The sequence below is a fragment of the Asterias rubens genome, chromosome 8 (assembly GCF_902459465.1).
Source record: "Asterias rubens chromosome 8, eAstRub1.3, whole genome shotgun sequence".
Taxonomy (NCBI): domain Eukaryota; kingdom Metazoa; phylum Echinodermata; class Asteroidea; order Forcipulatida; family Asteriidae; genus Asterias; species Asterias rubens.
The window spans coordinates 2,250,103-2,271,025 of record NC_047069.1 but is presented as its reverse complement, the minus strand read 5'-3'; the positions used below and the strand labels follow the sequence as shown (position 1 = coordinate 2,271,025).

The 20,923-nt window shown below is 37.0% G+C and overlaps 1 protein-coding gene across 1 annotated transcript in view; it reads left to right on the top strand.

Moving 5' to 3' along the window:
• The window catches only part of LOC117293325 (alpha-1,3-mannosyl-glycoprotein 4-beta-N-acetylglucosaminyltransferase B-like), a 29,162-nt gene extending 11,841 nt beyond the window's left edge, over nt 1-17,321 (top strand). The window contains exons 6-14 of the mRNA XM_033775591.1: nt 2,911-3,024; nt 5,476-5,551; nt 6,467-6,581; nt 8,279-8,409; nt 9,813-9,920; nt 11,354-11,550; nt 13,570-13,736; nt 15,500-15,612; nt 16,364-17,321. Of these exons, the coding sequence (XP_033631482.1) occupies nt 2,911-3,024; nt 5,476-5,551; nt 6,467-6,581; nt 8,279-8,409; nt 9,813-9,920; nt 11,354-11,550; nt 13,570-13,736; nt 15,500-15,612; nt 16,364-16,396 (1,054 nt within the window). The 3' untranslated portion in view covers nt 16,397-17,321. The remainder of the gene's footprint in view (nt 1-2,910; nt 3,025-5,475; nt 5,552-6,466; nt 6,582-8,278; nt 8,410-9,812; nt 9,921-11,353; nt 11,551-13,569; nt 13,737-15,499; nt 15,613-16,363) is intronic.
• Nucleotides 17,322-20,923: the final 3,602 nt, after the last annotated feature.

The following is a 20,923-nucleotide window of genomic DNA, read 5'->3' as shown; positions in this document are numbered from 1 at the left end:
AGCTTTACCAGTGTTTACAAAGGGACCATTCACAATTATAAATATTTTCACGAGCGTTCAAATGGTACGCTGGGGGGAGGGGGTTACATGTAATGCCCGCTGTACGCTTTAAAAACAAAGAAAATGAATGTTGATATTTACGCGACTCTCCTTACAAAAATTACTGTGTGAGTTTCACTTTTTTTTTTCAAAATCTTGACTACTTGCATTGTATGAAGCTGAAACTTCTACAGGTAAATATAAATCTTCATTCACACCAAAAATGGGTGAATGTCATGGACAAAAACTTGATCTACAAAAGTTAGAAAAAAACCCAGCCTTTAATAATAGTAATAACAATATCGATGTCTTATATAGCGCACGTATCTACCAAACAAGGTACTCAAGGCGCTGAGTATCCTACACACTTTCAGAAAGATATTGCAGTGATTAATTCTGAGACCCTATTATTCAGCACCTTATAAGGGTTTACAAGGTGCTATGGTGCATACAGCAGCCACAGCCAGGAACACTTTAAATCACATGCAAGTGTCTATACAAAGACTTGTGTGGAATACTTTAAGAGGGAGGTGTGGGGGTCTTGAAAAGTGTTCTCAGTGGGTGCATTCGTTTAGCTTCCCTGGGTCGACCCCGATGTTGCGTATTTTATTTTTTTCCAGGACGAACGTGGGCACACAATTACCCCACACGTTCGTCCTCGAACCAGGAAAAAAAACTGGACACGCCACCACGTGAGCCTTCCCGTGGTGACGTCAGTGACCCCAATCCACAAGTGGGGCTATTGGGGCTGGCCCGAGGTGCACTGACGTCATCACAGGAAGGCTCACGTAGTGACGTGTCTGGGTTTCAAGGACGAACGTGGGGTAATTGTGTGCCCACGTTCGTCCTGGAAAAAAATATAATACGCAACATCGGGGGTCGACCCAGGGAAGCTAAACGAACGCACCCTTTGTACACTTGTGAAAATGTTGATAATTACGAACAGTCCCTAGCACAACACTCTCAAAATTTGTCTGCATGCATTGTGTACATAATCGAGGGTGATTTGTTATTTGTTTGATTTTGAATTATTGAGTTTGTTTTGATTACCGTAATTTCCTGCGGATAAGACACTCGGCCATGTCGGCGGTATCAGAATGTTAGGATCAGAATGAAGATCAGTTTAAAGCCATTGGACACTTTCGGTACAGAAAAAAAAAAAAGTTCACAGATTTACAAATAACTTACAGGGTTTACAGAAGGTAATGGTGAAAGACTTCTCTTGAAATATTATTCCATGAAATGCTTTACTTTTTGTGAAAACAGTAAAACAATATCAATTCTCGTTAACGAGAATTAAGGATTTATTTTAAACACATGTCATGACACGGCGAAACGCGCAGATACAAGGGTGGGTTTTCCCGTTATTTTCTCCCGACTCCGATGACCGATTGAGCCTAAATTTTCACAGGTTTGTTATTTGATATAGAAGTTGTGATACACCAAGTGTGGGCCTTGGACAATACTGTTTACCGAAAGGGTCCAATGGCTTTAAGCACATTTAAAGGCAGTGGACTCTATTAGTATTTACTCAAAATAAATATTCGCATAAAACCTTACTTGGTTTTAAAGACACTGATCACTATTGGTAATTGTCAAAGATCAGTCTTCTCACTTGCTGTATCTTAACATACTATATGCATAAAATAACAAACCTGTGAAAATTTGAGCTCAATTGGTTGTCAAAGTTGCGAGATAATAATGAAAGAAAAAACACCCTTGTCACACGAAGTTGTGTGCTTTCAGATGCTTGATTTCAAGACCTCAAAATCCAATTTGTGGAAAATTACTTCTTTCTCGAAAACTACGTTACTTCAGAGGGAGCCGTTTCTCACAACATTTGATACTATCAACAGCTCCCCATTACTCATTACCAAGTAAGGTTTTACGCAAACAATTATTTTGAGTAACTACCATTAGTGTCCACTGCCTTTAAGCTCACTTAACCCCCCCCCCCCCCCCCAAAAAAAAAGGGCCTCTCAAAGGTGATGTGTTTTCTATCTCAAAGTCAGGCTGCCTTTGAAGGTTTGGAGCAATTAATCAAAGTAAAAATATACGGATTCCCTTTGTGTGTTCACAAACACCTAATATCTAAAAGCTTGGTGCTGCATTTTTTTGGGGGTGGGGGGGGGGGGGGTAATCAATGCCTTGAAATTTTTTTAGAAATCACACCAGTTCACTGCAATTTATGGACATTTTAGGATGAGTCAAAAAACTGTTTTTAACTTATAAAATTAATTTACTCAGTAGTTTTCAGTCTAACTTGTTACTGTATTCAGATGTTGAAACATTTATTGGTGGCTAGAAAAACTGCTAATATTACGGATGGAAAGTGGTACTTTTATTGGCATTTTCTGTCACGTAGTGTTTTAAAGGCAGTGGACACTATTGGTAATTACTCACAATAATTATTAGCGTAAAACCTTACTTGCTAACTACATGTATGTAGTATTGGGGAGAGGTTGATAGTATAAAACATTGTGAGAATCGGCTCCCTCTGAAGTAACGTTGTTTTTGAGAAAGAAGTAATTTTCCTCTAATTTGATTTTGAGACCTCAGTTTTAGAATTTGAGGTCTCAAAATCAACCATCTAAAAGCACACAACTTCATTTAACAAGGGTGTTTTTTTCTTTCATAGTTATCTCGCAACTGCGACGACCAATTTAGCTCAAATTTTCACAGTTTTTTGTTATTTCATGCATATGTTGAGATACACCAAGTGAGAAGACTGGTCTTTGAAAATTCCTGTTAGTGTCCACTGTCTTTAATGCATTGTCTAAGAAGTTACTTTCTTTCACATCATTTGGCCTTCTATACTTTTTCAACTGTATCAATCTTAAAATTTGAACATTAATTTGTTTTTCCATGCAGTTTCCATGCTGAGTTGGATTCCGGTCTTATTGAGGTTATTTCACCAAGGGGTAGCTACTATCCTGACCTCAATGCTGTGCGGGAAACATTTGGTGATACCCAAGAACGAGTAAAGTAAGCGTTACCCTAAAAACTACTTTTTCGCTTTTATTCAGCAAAGCAGTGACAAATTACATACTAATTTGTTAAACACTTTACCAAATAAACAGTCATAATAATTTCGTTTGATGGGTATCTACCTTTTTCTTTGTGGTCAGATAACTTCTTATAAAATCTTTAAGAAGTGTATGGCTTGAGTTATTGACAGGAATCTGAAGACGAAAATCCCCCAATAGGGGTGTAGAGAAAGGGGAGGGGTTGGAAGGAGATGGGTGGTGGAAAAAAACAGATTTGTACCGAGCAATCCTGAGATTAACTTTCTTGTATGTTTACACAAGTTGTTTTTAAAACCCATTCTTTAAAAAAAAAAAAAACACAAAAACATTACTAGTTGGATTTGAAACTTTGCATGGTGGAAATACGATATGGAAAGGTTTGCGGTAACACCATGTAATGACTATCTCTTCGTGCATCACCAAGCTAATCGGCCTCCACAGTACTTAAGCAGCATTCAGCATCAGAGCATAGTGCCTACGAATCAAAACGTCGAGTTGAAACCAACGGTTCTTTGCAGAACCAACTCATTTAGAGATAGTCATTACATGGTGTTACCACAAACCTTTCAATATTACTTTCTTTGTTGTTTTCTAATCAGAAGTCTGTTTTGTTGGTATTTTAACTTAGAATTGGTGTGACAGCTAGTAAGGAACTTGAGCATGCTTTTAAATCAACTTGAAATTTGTGTTTTGCATTATGAAAAATGATTAAGATGATTGGTTAAGGTGACAACTTGATGTATTCATCTCCTTCACTACTGTTATAAATGTATTTCAATTTCTTTGTTCCTTTACATGCAATGTGATTATCATTGAGCAACCCTTATTTTTCAGTTTAGTATTTGTGCTGTAGTGCATTCACATGAGCTTGCCATTATTATGGCTTGAATACATACATTATCATCAGAAAAATTACACATTTTCATTGTAAGGTACATTTATTCAGAGACTAACAATACTGATTGCGCAAGCTCAGTCACATGACCTGATATGGGTGTTGAACATAGAGTTATATATAAGAACTAGAGGGCGCACTGGTGATGCTTCTTGCACAAACACGACAGGACCTCAAGGAGAAACGCGCGCCATTCTGCACATGCGTTGAATATGAAATACACGTTTGAGGTTTTTTTTATTGAACGCTCACGCGATGCTTTTTGTTCAACTTACAAAAATGGCCGCACAAACACATGCTGTGAGATGCTAGTTTTGTCAACTTAGAAAATGGCGGCAGGCGCGCATACCGGGGTGCAGATTTAGGCCAGTGCGCCCTCTAGCATGTCTAGTTCTTATATAACTCTATGGTGTTGAACATCAACAAACACGGCGTCCTCCATATCAAAGTGCGTTAAAAGTATGTGATTATTATTGCATTTGAGTGTTCGATCAAGGCTTTTCTTTCTCAAAACCTCTAAAGAATATTCCAGAATTTATTCTGGAGTTTGTACCAGAGACCTTACCGGTGCCAGTAATGTGTAAATACAGTTTAACAACAAGGAAATTCTCTGAGAATCTGTTATCATGTTACCTGTACACAGCTATACTCTGCCCTCAATAGTGATTTTGATGTACTGAATAAACTACAAATTCCTTTAGTTTCACCCTGAAATTATTTGATTAGAAGGAGTAGCTGTAACGGCTAGAGGCTGACAACTCTGGCTTCCCTTAGCATACTGTAGCAGAGCTAGAGCCTCACTTAGTTTTGATTTGAGGGCCGACAACATGCAAAAAACGCCACTGCTGTGCTGCGGGCTGTTCACTGCGAGTGTCGCTAATTTACCTAGTCTAACTAAGCTTAAGAGAGACCTCTTTTGTTGTAGAAAACTGGATTTATTAAAACAGTAGGCCTAAAATAATGTGAATCAAACCAATTCAAGAACTGACTCGTGGTAGTACAGTTTATTACGATCCTATTTTCTATACCTTCCGCTCACGTAGTAGTTAAAAAGCAGGACAGTTCTTTTCAGAACTGATCTTTTCAGAACTGAGAAGCCTCCCGAACAATCCGATAAATCTACTCCGCTATAGTAGAATAAAGAAAGACAGTTCTCTAAGAACAAACTCTACCTGGCAAGTAGATACACACATGGTGTTACCGCAAACCAAACATAATAGTGATTCAAACCAATGTCACAACATACGACTTTATTCAAAAGGCTGTGTTATTTACTGAAAACAAATTAAATTGTATTCCCTTGGTACGAGTCAACAACCATCTTTACTGTGCAGCGATAGTTTTCAACACCCATCTCAGGTCACAGGATCACATGTAAACAGTGATCGTGCAACTGGTCTATTAGTTGGTGTGTCTGAAACTAGTAGTCCAAATGGCTGATATCAAAGTGAGTAGCATTTTTATAAAACATTTTTATTTATTACTACTATCTTATCTTTTTTTCCACTTATCTAGATGGAGAACGAAGCAAAATTTGGATTTTTCTTATCTTATGATGTATGCACAATCAAGAGGAAAATACTATGTTCAGGTAAATACATTATTGGGTTTTATCATAGAAATAGAACCCGGAGGAGGCTGAGTGCCTCATTGTACGTGCGGTTTCGTTGTGAGACCATTTTTATGGACGCGCGTACGATTTATTTTGTACGTGTGTAGACGTCACATTGACCAATAAAAACACTAGAAACAGTTTATGTGCGATGCAATCTTGCCATTTTGCCATACACACGTGTCACGTGATGCCCATTTTGCCATACATGCCTGTCTTGCGTTGATCTTTTTACCATACACGTGTATCACGCGGTATCGTTACGCCGCGTCGTCAGGCAACACAGAGGGTGGCCGAGCTCAGCGTTCTCCGGGTTCTATTTCTATGGGTTTAATATAAGATTGAAAATGTGGCCTTAGTTTTTCAAGTTGACACTCCACATTATTGACCCAAATCCTCATGTATTTAAACTTGTACAATTATTGTGTACATTCTTTCCAAGAAGAGGTTTCCAATTTGTCATTACTTTAACATTTATCCTTAAAGACAATTGACACTATTGGTAATTGTCAAAGACCAGTCTTCTCACTCGGTGTATCTCAACATATACATAAAATGTACATAAATGCATATATAAATTCCTTTGTTACACAAGTTGTGTGCTTTCAGATGCTTGATTTTGAGAGCTCAAAATATAATTTTGAGGTCTCAAAATCAAATTCAAATATTTTAGTGAGAAATTGCTTCTTTCTCGAAAACTACGTCACTTCAGAGGGAGCCGTTTCTCACAATGTTTTATACTATCAACCTCTCCCCATTACTTCTTACCAAGTAAGGTTTTTATGCTTATAATTATTTTGAGTAATAACCAATAGTGTCCAGTGCCTTTAAGAAGGAAAAAACAAAATGATAATTAACTCCACTTTTATTTGGTTTTTTTTGGCTTGATTTTAGCTTGAAGATGATCTAGTGGCTCAGCCTGGGTATTTCACAACAATGAAAACATTTGCTATGCAGCAACAAAACAAAAACTGGCTACTACTAGAGTTTTCAGCATTGGGATTTATTGGTAAGTGCGTATTGTTTGATGCCGCTTTACGCATCATGATTTTTAGTCTTTCTTGTCTGACGTTATATTCTCACAGGTGCAAGTATGCTTGCAGTACTCCCTCATGTGAAATCCATATCCGCTGCACTTTTTTTTTATTTAATCAGCAAACAAATAATGCAAAATTAAAAATTGTTTTTATGATGCATTTAAGGTTTATCATGAAAAGCAAAATCCACACAAAGAAATTGAGTACGGCGAGGCGTGCCTGACAACATACACTGCGATAGGAAATCTGTCCCATCTCCCTACTACAGCCGTTCACTTGTGTCCTTAAGCAAGACACTTGACCATTGCTTCGTCCTTCGGATGGTACGTAAAGCCATTGGTCCCATGTGTTGTGTAACGCATGTAAAAGAACCCAGTGCACTTATCGAAAAGAGAAGGGGTTCGCCCCGGTGTTCCTGGCTGTGGCTGCTTAATGCGCCGTAGCACCTTGTAAACCCTTATAAGGTGCTAACTAATTGGGTCTCAAAATTCATCACTGCAATAACCTATCTTTCTGAAAGTTTGTATATACTCAGCGCCTTGAGTACCTTGTTGGTAGATACGTGCGCTATATAAGACATGTAAGACTTTGATATTATTATTATTATTATTATAACGCATTGCGATTCTGAATCGTGATAAACTTGATAAACCTTATTTGCCGACTAGTCTTGATTTTCAAGGCAGTGGGGTCATAGATATGTCCAACACACTACACCTAGAATGCAATGCTACATGTAGCTGTACTTACACAGGTTTGTATGCATGCACTGGCATGTACAGTATAGTATAAATGGTATATGCCGTGTTTATGTACATGGGATGAACAGTCTGCCTTTTCAAAAACTTTAGATGTAATATTAATAATTTGATATCAAAGTCTTATATAGCGCATGTATTGTATCTACCAAACAAGGTACCAAACTCTCAGAATGATAGGCTATTGCAATGATGAATACTGGGACCCAATTATTTAGCACCTTATAAGGGTTTACAAGGTGCTACATGTACAGCGGGCGAATCTCCTCTTTTCGATAAGTGCACTAGGTTCTTTTACATGCGTTACACACACATGGGACCAACGGCTTTACGTCCCATCCGAAGGACGAAGCAATGGTCAAGTGTCTTGCTTAAGGACACAAGTTTCACGGCTGGGGATTCGAACCCACACTCTGCTGATCAGAAACACCAGAGTTTGAATTCGGTGCTCTTAACCGCTTGGCCACGACACTTCCACAGACGTTTTGTTTCTCTGTGTGATGTAGTGAGATATCTCTTGGATTAAATGATATGAACTAGTGTTTTCTAGAAAGAGCACAGTACATATTGAAGCAAAATTTGAGCACATAACTTTTGATATCAGAGTTGGAAAGAGGACAATATTATGGAAGGATTGGTGGAATATTGCGCCACAGCACCTTGTAAAACATAACATGCAGCTACCTAAAAGGAGTAGATCTCACAATTCAAACTTAGTCCCATACCTTGCATAAAATACTGTTTCAGCACTTTGAGACGCCCTTCGGGTTTATAAAGCGCCATATAAATACCGACTATTTTTATCGTTATTAACCGACTATTTTTATCGTTATTAAGGACTGCCATTTCCATTATCAACATTATTTTGTATATTAAAAGGTATCCTTTGTTTTTTCCATTTTCAACTGCAGGTAAAATGTTCAAGACTAGTGACTTAAATTTAATAGTAGAATTCTTTCTGATGTTCCATAAAGACAAGCCAATTGACTGGCTGCTGGATCACATTTTGTATGTGAAAGTTTGTAACCCGGAAAAAGATCCTGTAAGTACATGTATAATTGGCCTGTAAACTGTAAAACCCCAATCCCAAATGCCCTGAAATATGTATAAAAAGTAAAATATATACATGTGTAAAAAGATAAAGTTTATAATTTTGGTTTACCCATACACCAAAGTGTTCTGTATACTCAGTACTTTCCCGAGTCCTGTGAAAAAATATCATAGGTAAATTACTCGTGTGGGATTCGAACCCACGACCCTTGCAATTCAAGAGCAGTGTCTTACCAACTAGACTACCGAGGTTGCCCGGTAGCTAGAGGCAGTTTGAATCCCATGTTTTGGCAGCGGGTACCGCAACGGTATATAATAGATGTTAAATTTGCATTGGGGATAAAGAATATTAATTTTGTTTTTTACCCATACACCGATGTGTTTAATCATCGTAATGACTGGAGCATTTTTTATAAGTTTTTCCAAATATTCAAGAAGCTTCCCTTTTTTTCAAATTTTTAGGAGATAAAAAAAAGGTTTAAACTACTTCAAACAGTTTCAATATTTTTGTTATTAATATTTGCAGAAACTTTCTATTTATGTCTCACAATCTGTTATTCAAAAGCAGTGCACATTTTGGAACCAGAGTAGAACCTTGCAAATTGACAATCCAGTGTTTGTATTTCGTAAAGACACTGTCACACGATTGGGTTTTATTCATACTCCCAAGATACTTTTAATAATCATATAGTTGTATTATGACTTAAAATATCACCATTGCTGCTAATCTTGTCAACTTATTCTGTCAATTAAAATATGATTGCATATACGGTAATGTGGAGCGATCAAACTAAATGAGTTGTTTATATATTTTTTAAATATATATACATTTTTTTTTTTTTTTTTTTTTTTTTATACAAGTCGCCAGACACACAAGGCCTGAAGGCCACTCAAGTTGTGGGCTACAATTGTTTTTTTTCCCGAGGCCGTTGCCACCTACTCCTAGGGCTGAAACAGGGTTACCCCTTTCACAGTCCATACGAATGTAGGCTTGGGTGTCATCAGTCCGAAGCCTGGCCGGTAGATCAGAAAGCGCTACCTTCCCAATTTTACATAGCAAGTGTCACGACCGGGATTCAAACTCACACCCTGCTGATCAAACACCAGAGCTTGAATCCGGTGCTCTTAACCGCTCGGGTGTCGTGGTCGAGCGGTTAAGCTGACCTAAAGCTCTGGTGTTTGATCAGCCTGTGGGTTTGAATTAATTTGTGACACTTGTGTCCTTGAGCAAGACTTAACTACATGCTTCTCTCCACCCAGGGGTAAATGGGTGAGGTCCAAGCATTTTGGCCGGCATTGTATGTCGACAAGAAACCACTCGTGTTGCCTGATCGCGTCACATGTATGTTTTTGTTGTCATTGAGTAATGATTTCTGATTCTCTTCCTCCATTTAGAAACATTGTAGCAGAGAAAAGGCTGCTTATAGAATACGCTACAAGCCATCTCAGTTCCAGCATATTGGCCTTCATTCATCTCTCAAAGGGAAAGTTCAAAAATTGAAGGTGAATAGTTTCTCCAGTATTTTACCAACTATCTATATAACTGATACTGCACAGAGGCAATTGCCTCCATGCCCCTAGGTCATTGCCTCCATGCCCCTAGGTCATTGCCTTTGTGCCTTTGAAATGCTTCAGTAGAAATTTACAATTTCCTCATAGGGTGCTCTTCACCAAGGAGGAAATGCCTTGGCAGCCCAACGAGGCAAAATTGTGTCTACATGGAGCAGTCCGTTGTGGGTTTTAAGGGGTTTGAGAAGTGTTAGGTGTACAAGTTTCCATGTTCTTCCCTGTTTTTATTGTGCAAAGAATGTCAAATGACAAGGATCCATGTATGAGTTTTAGATCAAACAAATGTTGAATGCATTTTGGTCATGTATTGTTGCAGAATATAATCATTCAGTGAAATCTGGACTATTCCATTTCACTCGTCTTTCGCATGCATTCAACATTTGTGTAATATAAAGCTTACTGTTGTGTTTATTTTCCTAAAAGAAGTAAAGGCTGTAATTTTTGAATGATTGGCAAGGGTAGCCATTTTTAATAGATCGAAATTTGTATGGGGGATAAAGTATGTTAGGCCGTGTCCGAAACGACGACTTCAGCTACAGCTACGTCTAGATCAGCGCGTCTACCAGTGTTGAAGAATAGGCAGACGCGCGCGATCTAGCCGTAGCTGTAGCCGAAGTCGTCGTTTCGGACACGGCCTTAGTCTTGGTTTTACCCATATAATACACTGATGTGTATTAGCACTGTATACTATTGTTTCCCATAAGCTCTTTGAAAAAATCACAGGCATATTACTTAAATGGGATTCGAACCCACGCCCCTTGCAATTCTAGAGCAGTGTCTTACCAACTAGATCACCGAGATTGCCCGGTAGCTAAAGGCTGTTCAAATCCTATAATTTCACAGCGGGTACCACATCGATACCGGGGTCAATAATATTACACTGATGTGTGTTAGCACTGTATACTCGCACTATAGCCTTCTTAATTCAAACAATGTATTTTAACCATAAGAAAACAAATTACAGTTTACAACCACAATACAATCTGTCTGTTTTTAGAGTCGATTTGGCGGTTGAACAAAGAATTGACCAGAGTGGGATTAAACCATCGACCTCCGGATTAACGTGCTGGTTTATATTGATTTTAGAGTCATAATCTTTTGGAACTGTATATTCTGCCCAGAACCATTCTCAAGAAAAGATCAGAGATAACTGTTTGAAATGTCAAGACTAAATCAATTCCAGTTCTACTCAAAACTACCACTTCTCCCAAACAAAGGTTTTGTATATATATAGCATTGTTTCCTGTAATTTAATTTTTCATTTTACTTATAGGCCTACCTGACCATACAAAACTTTAAAATTTACCCTTTTTTTTTAACATATAACAGAGAACAAAACTAAAAACCTTTCTCTCGCATCTTTTTAGGACAAAGATTTTAAAAAGGGGTTCAAGCGTCAATTTGCTCACATAAACCCCAATGCTGATGTGTCGACAACGATCAACAACTACATGAAGTTCACCTTATTGAAAGCGTATCAAGGAGAAGACATCTTCTGGGGAACTACACCATCAGTAGGAGACATCATCAAGTTCAGATTCATTCCACCGATCGTCATTGGCGAGTAAGTCAATATGTTAACTCGTATTATGGTTTATGGTTTGTTTAAAGGCAGTGGACACTATTGGTAATTGTCAAAGACTAGTCTTCACAGTTAGTTTATCTCAACATATGCATAAAATAATAAACCTGTAAAAATTTGAGCTCAATCGGTTGCGAAGTTGTGAGATATTAATGAAAGAAAAAACACCCTTGTCGCACACTGGTCACACGAAGTTGTGTGCTTTCAGATGCTTGATTTCGAGACCTCAAATTCTAAATCTGAGGTCTCTAAATCAAATTCCTTTAAGGCCAGTGGACACTATTGGTAATTACTCAAAATAATTATTATCATAAAACCTTTCTCGATTACGAGTAATGGGTAGAGGTTGATAGTGTAAAACATTATGAGAAACAGTTTTCCTCTGAAGTGGGGTAGTTTTCGGGAAAAGTAATTTTCCACAATTTGATTTTGAGACCTCGGATTTCTAACTTGAGGTCTCAAAATCAAGCATCTGAAAGCACACAACTTCTTGTGACCATGGTGCCACAAGGGTGTTTTTTTCTTTCCTTAATATCTCGCAACGACCGATTGAGTTCATATTTTCACAGGTTTAATTTATGCATATGTTGAGATACACCAACTAGGAAGACTAGTCTTTGATAATTACCAATAGTGTCCGATGTCTTTAAAACATTCAAAAACTTGTGGTCCAACACCCAATGGCATTTTGAGTATACAATTTTAAAAATATTAAAAGCACACAAAAAGTCATTTACTTTTGCTGATAGAGCCTTCTCAGTATATGGACCCAAACTCTGGAATAAACTTCCCAATCACATCACTCAACACATTCAAGGCACTTCTTAAAGCCCACTTGTTTCAAGAGGCCTACCATCAATGACTTGTTATTTCTTCTGTGCCTCAGCGCCTTTGAGCAAACCTTTGATTTAGGTGCAAATTATTTATGATTGATTGATTGATTGATTGATTGATTGATTGATTGATTTTATTGACAATAGTTTTTTAGAATATTAATTTTGTTATTACCCAAAACACCGTTGTTGGTAAGCCCTGTATACATAATAATAATAATAATAATAATAATAATAGTAAAAATTTATATAGCGCCATATCCATTGAAAACAATGCTCCATGGCGCAACTACAGAGAAACATTTAAAATATAGATAATCAGCAAAAACAACAAGATATTAAAATAAGTTTAAAATCAGCAACAACAAAAAACAAGTGAACAATGACAAGTAATTAAAGAAATTAACAATATACAATGGAAAGTTATACATGCACTCGGTACATTCCTGAGCTCTGCGAACAAATGTCAGGGCATATTACTTGGGTGGGATTCAAACCCACGATCTTTGCAAATCTAGGAATGATTTGTTCCAGGTTTTATCAAGCACTTTTCACACCCGAAGGGAATCTCAAAGCGCTTCCACATTATAACCCCTGGTCACTTTGCCTTAAATCACTCCTTAAACCATCTCAGCTCCCTGGTGGGGAGTATGCAGCGTGTGCAACAAATGCACAACTCAGCTAAACCAACCACAAGAACCATCTCTGCCCACACGGGTACCCATTTACCTCTGGGTGGAGAGAAGCAATTATAGTTAAAGGGTCTATGTAACTTTTGTAGGACAAAAAACACAATGTCCACAGATTTACGCTAAACTTGAAAATATTACGTGTTGAGTAAAACAATGTCATGAAAATAATTTTCGTCTCATGAGACGAAAACTATTTTAATCATTTTCAAACGTATTTTCATGACATTGTTTTACTCATTTCTCAAAAACTACAGCACCTCAGTAAGTAATATTTGAAGGGAAGTTTTCCATTATCATTATCTTCAAACCCTGTAAGTTTAATGTTAATCTATGGACATTTTGAAAAGGTACCCAAATCCTTTAAGTGTCTTGCTCAATACAAAAGTGTCACAACTTCCGAACCCACACTCTGCTGAACAGAAACACAAGAGCTTGAGTTCATTGTTCTTTATCGGGTATTTATTTTGTCTTGACAGATATCAATTTGTGAGCAGCAATGAACAGAACCCAGGTGATAAGTTTTACAACACTACTGTTGAAGTTTTACCAAGCTACCAGCGTGACAAGAAAGAAGGTATTTTAGAGGCAGAGAACCATCAAGACAACAAGTTTAATCGGACCCAGGATGGATACATTCAAGTCGGTAAGAAAGGTCTTTGGAAATATGTTTCTTCGGTTGTACTTGTATGTACTGCTGCTTGTAATAGTGTCATGGCCGAGTGGTTAAGAGCATCGAATTCAAGTTCTGGTGCGTTTTCACCGGAGTGTGGGTTCGAATCCCGGTCGTGACACTTGTGTCCTTGAGCAAGATACTTTACTATAGTTGCTTCTCTTCACCCGGGGGAATAAATGGGTACCTGCGAGGGTAGAGGTTGATATTGTGAATGAAAAAGCCTTTGGAGCGATATAAACTGTTGCCCAGGTTGTATACTCCCAAGGGAGCTGAGAAACATTAAAAAAGGGATGTTATTGGCCCTATGACCAGGGCACTAATGTAAAGCGCTTAGAGAATTAAGTGTTAGTTATTAGGCGCTATATAAATTGAAAGTTATTATTATAACAATACTACATGTATGACAAGGATATTGCACCTCCTACCAAGTCAAACTACTACTACTAATAATAATAATAATAATAGTGGCTTCTTATATAGCATGCATTTATTCGGTGTAAAGCTTTCATTGTAAAAGCGCTATGATCATGCTCTTTGGAATAGTGCTATTCAAGCACTGTATACTCTTACTATTATTATTAGTATTATTATTATTATGGTTGAGTTGTGGGTTATGCTACTCAATTGACACCAGTTTCAGACAGGCGCTCCAGAGTCGCGCCGAACCAATGTAAGTCCATGAAAAGTTTGACGTCTAAAACAGTTGGGAGAGACTGGACATGCTAGGAGTCTTCTTCTACTTCTTATCGTGTCCACAAATGAGATATTGTGTTTCAGTCGGAACTGGACACAGTTCCTTGCAATATCATTGTTCTCTGCAAGGTCTTCAGTTTTGCATTCTTGCTCCAGGAGGGGGCATCTCAGGAGGTGATCCATAGTTTGTGGCTCTGTCTTACATATGCAGGTCACGTCTTAAGAGTCTAAGTATCCGCACTACACTTTGCACCGGCCAGTTGAAGTTCTAAGTCTGTTGAGACACTTCCATTCAGCCCGACTAGGAGTCGAAAGATAGACTGTTGCAGTCAGTCAAAACAGTTCTGTAGTACGGTACTTTCACCTGTCAAAAGATCGACTGTTGCAGCTGTTTGATACGACTCTGAAGCGCTTTGGTTTCAGACGTTGATCTTGTCATGAGCCAAGCCAATGTAAATGTTACATGAAATGTGTGTTAAACACTCAAGGACAGATGCTGTTTCAGTTTATGATCAAAGCTTGTGTTATTGCAATGATGTGTTTTAAAGAGGATATTAAAGGCAGTGGACACTATTGGTAATTGTCAAAGACCAGTCTTCTCACTTAATGTATCTCAACATATGCAGAAAGTAACCAACCTTTGAAAATTTGAGCTCAATCGGTCGTCAAAGTTGCGAGATAATAATGAAAAAAAAAACACCCTTGTCACACGAAGTTGTTTGCCTTTAGATGCTTGATTTCGAGACCTCAAATTCTAAACTTGAGGTCTTGAAATCAAATTAGTGGAAAATTACTTCTTTCTTAGAAACTATGGAGCTGTTTCTCACAATGTTTTATACCATCAACCTCTCCCCATTACTCGTTACCAAATAAGGTTTTATGTTATTAATTATTTTGAGTAATTACCAATAGTGTCCACTGCCTTAAAACATGTTAAAAGTATTTGTGTTTTGATTGCAGTTATTCTTCCCAAAGCACATTTGATCCAGTTTTAAGTTGAATATTCTAGTGATTTAATCATCTTGTGTCCGTTATTCCAGGCAAATTTCAAGATGGTAAGGCTATTGGGACCGTTGACGCTGACATTGGGGAGGTGGTGGAGCTAAGACTTAGGGTGATAGAGCAACCCAAAAACTGGGTCATATTATCAAATGTAAGTATTAATTATACTTATTATTTTATATGAACTCTTTCAGGGAAACTGTCCTAATGCTTTGTTTGCTTAGTTCCCATTTTTCCTTCCTGGGTTTGCAAAGTGAAATAGTGGACTAACTGAGTAAACTGACTGAGGCAACGCTTGCAGCAGGCTTTGAGGGCGCTCTTTAACACTGAGCGGTTTGTCACAATAGCTTGGAGACCCAGTTCATTTGTAGGTTTGCATACTCCCAAAACAGAGGGATGTTTGTGTGCACCATTAATAATTCTACTTTTAAAACATCTTTCCAACCATAAACACTTGTATTGCCAAAAGTGCCCAATTCGAAGTGAACTGTGTCATTTAAACAGTTGTACTGTATGCTGAAAAAGAAATAAAATTAGTTAAAGACACTGGACACTATTGGTAATTGACAAAGACTAGTCTTCTCTCTTGGTGCATTTCAACATATGCATAAAGTAACAAACCTGTGAACATTTGAGCTCAATCGGTCGTTGAATTTGCGAGATAATATTGAAAGAAAAAAACCACCTTGTCACACGTGTCACAAATTCGTGGAAAATTACTTCTTTCTCGAAAACTACATCACTTCAGAGGGAGCTGTTTCTCACAATTTTTTATACCATCCATCTCTCCTCATTACTCGTAATCAAGAAAGGTTTTATGATGATAATTATTTTGAGTAATTACCAATAGTGTCCACTGCCTTTAAAAGCCTATAAATAATTGTTTTTGTTGATTTGTACAGATTCACATTGTGCCTGCAACAAAGAAGAGGTGACCGCTGCGTGTATATCCTTCCCATGTAATGAATGGTATACCGGTACTTGGCACATTCTCGTGGCTCTATATACTCACATGTACGCCTACAGTGGATTTTTTACATATTTTTCTATATCAGGTTCTGCAGCATATTATTTGCATTTTAAGGACACCGTTTTTGAGATCTAATTGTTGGTGTGTTGATTTGTCACAGAAAGATTACACAGTTATGTTAATTAGGAATGGGCGACTAGGAAAATCTAATACTCGCTTAGTCGTGTCTAAGATGCATTGTGGCAAGGTTTGCGGCAAGCGCAATATAGTAAAATTCAAGCTGAAAGGATTGAAGGATTGTGTCACTGAAGTCTGATTGTGTTTTGTAAGTAAATTTGATTGTCGTGAATAATTGTGAGCAACACAATTGGTTCACCAAACAGGTGGTCGCGACTACTTTTTGTAGTTGTCGCGACTATTTGTTGTAGTTGTCGCGACTATCTTTGTTGTAGTCGTGGCGGCATGATTAACCGAGTAGTCGAAAATTGGTAGTCGCGACTCAACAAATGATTTAATCGTCGCGACTACAGTATGACACTAGCCGCACTAGTCGCGCAGGCCTAATGTTAATACACAAACACAACCGTTGGTTGCTGATTTGTGTACTGCCATAACTTTTATAAAATTAGGGTTTGAAGTTTAAAATATTGTCTTTCTTTATTGGTTTGTGTTTTCCTAAATACTTGTGTATAAAAACTTTAACTGTTTGCTGCATCCTCTAGGTTTCAGTACAACTTAGCTATGAAATTTAGTTGTAATCATCATCTCTCTTTTTTAGGAAACTGAAAATCGCAGCTGTTTTTGGTCAGGGATTTTTTAGCTGTTCTTTCTGTTTAGCAAATCACAGAAATAAATCTAGTGTTGGGGATAGGTTTCTTGAGCTTTACAAGGAAATGGTGTTCTGGTAGCAGTTTGAGTGAACTTTGGGATTTAATGTTATTCATAAAATTTTCCAATCATTACCTGTGTCATATAAAGACTCACTTAAAGGGTTTGGATACTTTTTTTAAATCACAAAACACAAAAGTCCACAGATTACATTAAACGTACACAGATTGAAGATAGGGGCAATAGAAAGCCTCCCTTCAAATATTACTTGCTGAGGTGCTGCAGTTTTTTAAAAAAAAGAGTAAAACAATTTCACAAAACCATTTTCGTCTCGGTGCATGCAGTGAGACAAACATTATTTTAGCATGTACAAGGATTTGTGCGACGCTCCTGAAAGAAAATGCTCTGTGATTTTTACTTATTTTCTCAAAAACTTGACGACTAATGAAGCTGAAACTTCTACAGGTAAATTATACTACATACATCTTCATTCACAGTGAGTAAGGAATTCATGGCTTGGCCAAAAACTTGATCTACAAAAAGTACCGAAACCCTTTGATAAAGGATGTTGAAATATTATTCCTTGTTGTTAAAGGATTGGTTAAACATATTCTTCCTTATCACTAGGTTTATAATAATAGCGTTTTTTTATATAGCGCGCATATTTGTCGCGCATATCCGTCACTCAGTGACGCTCAAGGCGCTTGACATACAGGATTTTCCTGCAAGGTAAGTGGGACTACATTTAAATTATGGAGACCAACTCCTTTTACATAGCCCGTGGGGCCGATTTCACGAAATGCTGGGGTTAGGACGAGTAACCCGTCCTAACTTAGGGTGGGTTCATTGCTACCTAACGTCTATGAATACTGAACTCCACTCGTCCCTGAGTTCTAAGGTTAATCCTAAGCTAGGAGGAGTTTGGTGAAATCGACGGCAGGTTAAGAGAATATTTGTTTCAAAGTTTATTGGGTGAATTACTGTTTGGCCTGATTTTGAAAACAGGAAAGTATCGTACGGAGATTGCTTGATGTAAAGGTCACAGTCTAAAAAAAAATGAACAATCAAATAAAGGGTCGCTATTGGAGATGTGGTCTGTTGCTGAAAGATTATTACTTTTTAGCTGTTATCTTCTGATACTAATTGAAGTTGGAACCATGTACAATACCGACGAGTTGTTTTCTCCTCATTATATGTCATGTATGTTAGGGGAATTGATTCTGGTTTCAAGGTATTTGTGAAGGAAAATTGCAATAAATGTCATAATAATATAATAACAAGCTTTTAAATTATATCTTTTTATGAGCAAATATCTGTACATTTTAAAGTTATAAATGTCCTTCCAAACTGGTTCTGAACTAATGAGGGCGATTACCATGTAAATAAAATAATTCTAAATTGAAATTAAAGGTAAATGATTTGTTAATTAAACAAATTTAATTGTAGATTATTGATAAGTGCGCTATTGCATTTTTAGCGTTGGCTAGTTTGAGGAATAGCATCTACACATATGTACTATAAGTTAAAAAGTAACAAAAACAAATTCATGAGGTACAGTTGGCAAAATCGTTAAGAAATTGACAACTTCCCATTTTCGACAAATCTCAATTTAAATCTGACAGTTCATATGAAGATGACTGCCTATGTTAAAACTACAGCATTATCCAATGTACTTTGGGAAAACACAAAAGCATAATTTTGAGGTGGGGCAATTTCTGAGTATTGGGTACTTCAACTTCAAATATGCATGTAAAGTGAGAGCAACATTTAAAGGCACTGGACACCTTTGGTAATTGTCAAAGACCAGTATTCTTACTTGGTGTATCCCAACATACATATGCATAAATTAACAAATCTGTGAAAATATGGACTCAATTGGTCATCGAAGTTGCAAGAGAATAGTAAAAGAAAAAATACCCTAGTTGCATCTTTTAGTGTGCTTTCAGATGTTAATGAAAAGTATTTTGTTATTTGAGTGAGAAATTAACCTCTTTCTCAAAAATCGAGTTACTTCAGAAGGAGCTGTTTCTCACAGTAGTTTTTACTATCAACAGCTCTCAACTGTTCATTACCAAGTAAGTTTTCATGCTACATGCAATAATTATTTTGTGTAATTACCAATAGTGTCCAGTGCCTTTAAAGGAATGTTACAAAATTTATTGTACGTGAAAACAGTTATTGAACTGTTAAATTTGTAAAATGTAAATTATTATAATTTAATCGTAATAGATTCATATTTTGTTTTTTTCTCGATGTATAATTACATATTTTTAGTGCCTCGCCAGGCTACAGAAATAAAACATTAATATATCTCAGGTGCCTGAAACAATTTTATACCATTTCATTCCAAGCAAGCTTTTGATGGAAAGTTAAAAACAATAGCCCTCCTCGTCTCACATGATAGATTTAACGCCTTGGTCTATAAAAGTTTTGTTATTGAGAAATTATGTAATGAATGTTTTTGAGTCATTTTGCGATTAAAGGAACATGTTGCCTCGGATCGGTCGAGTTGGTCTTTGAAAAGCATTTGAAACCGTTTGTTATGAAATGCAATCGTTAGAAAGATATTTTAAAAGTAGAAAATAATGATCCACACAAGTATCACTGGAAATTGCACGGTTTTCCTTTAACATCGTGAACTAACACGGTCGGCCATTTTATGGAAAATGGCCGACCGTGTTCGTTCGCGACATATAAGGAAAGACATGCAATTTAGACTGATTCTTGTGTGGATCATTATTATACTTTTAAATTATCTATCTAACCATTTTCATTTAATAACAAACGGTTTCAAAGGCTTTTCAAAGACCAACTCGACCGGTCCGAGGCAACGTGTTCCTTTAACATTGCACTATTTATAGCTGGCAAGTACAAAGGGGTCCATCCACACACTGTCCACCTTGATCATCAGTCCATAGGGTTAATGAAGACTTTTCATGAAGCATTGAAGGAGTGGGTCTTAAAATACTTTGTTTGTACTTTGTATTTAGAGTTACGCATTCTGTAAGGACCAAGTTAATCTATAGATTAGATTTTGATCAGTGATTTGACATGATTAATCTCGAAATTTAACTATTTATAGGCAAAATCATCAATCGTTGGCATTGATTCAAACCACCTGTTCAGTCTATTGTAGCATTTGGATGTTTTAATTTTACTGTTTTTCCATTTTTCTTAAAAATGCATTTTGTTAGATGTGTATGATTTCAAAATCTTAGAACAGAACTCTGACCTTGATGAATCTTAATGCAATCAAATTTTATAATAAATTGATTATGTTAATTGTTATGTTGAACATCTTTCCGTCATATGGTTTCTCATGCGACGATACATTTTTGGAGCATTAATATCATATCTTTTGGTATTTTCTGAGTTTAATAAAACATGCAAATGTAAAACCTTGTCCCTGGTCATTATCATTATATAATGTGTGTCTCATCTGATGCAAATGGCCATCGATTTTTTTGAAATAACTTGGGATTTGTTTTGATGAATGTTCCTCTCCAACCAATGTTTGTAGTCTGCTTTGCAGAGTTGATCTGTGTTTCGATGGACCTCTGAAACTATTTCACATGTTGTAGTTGATCTGATGCAAATGTCCATCGATTCTTTTGAAATAATTCAGGATTTCTTTTGATGAAAGTTCCTCTCCAACAATGTGTCT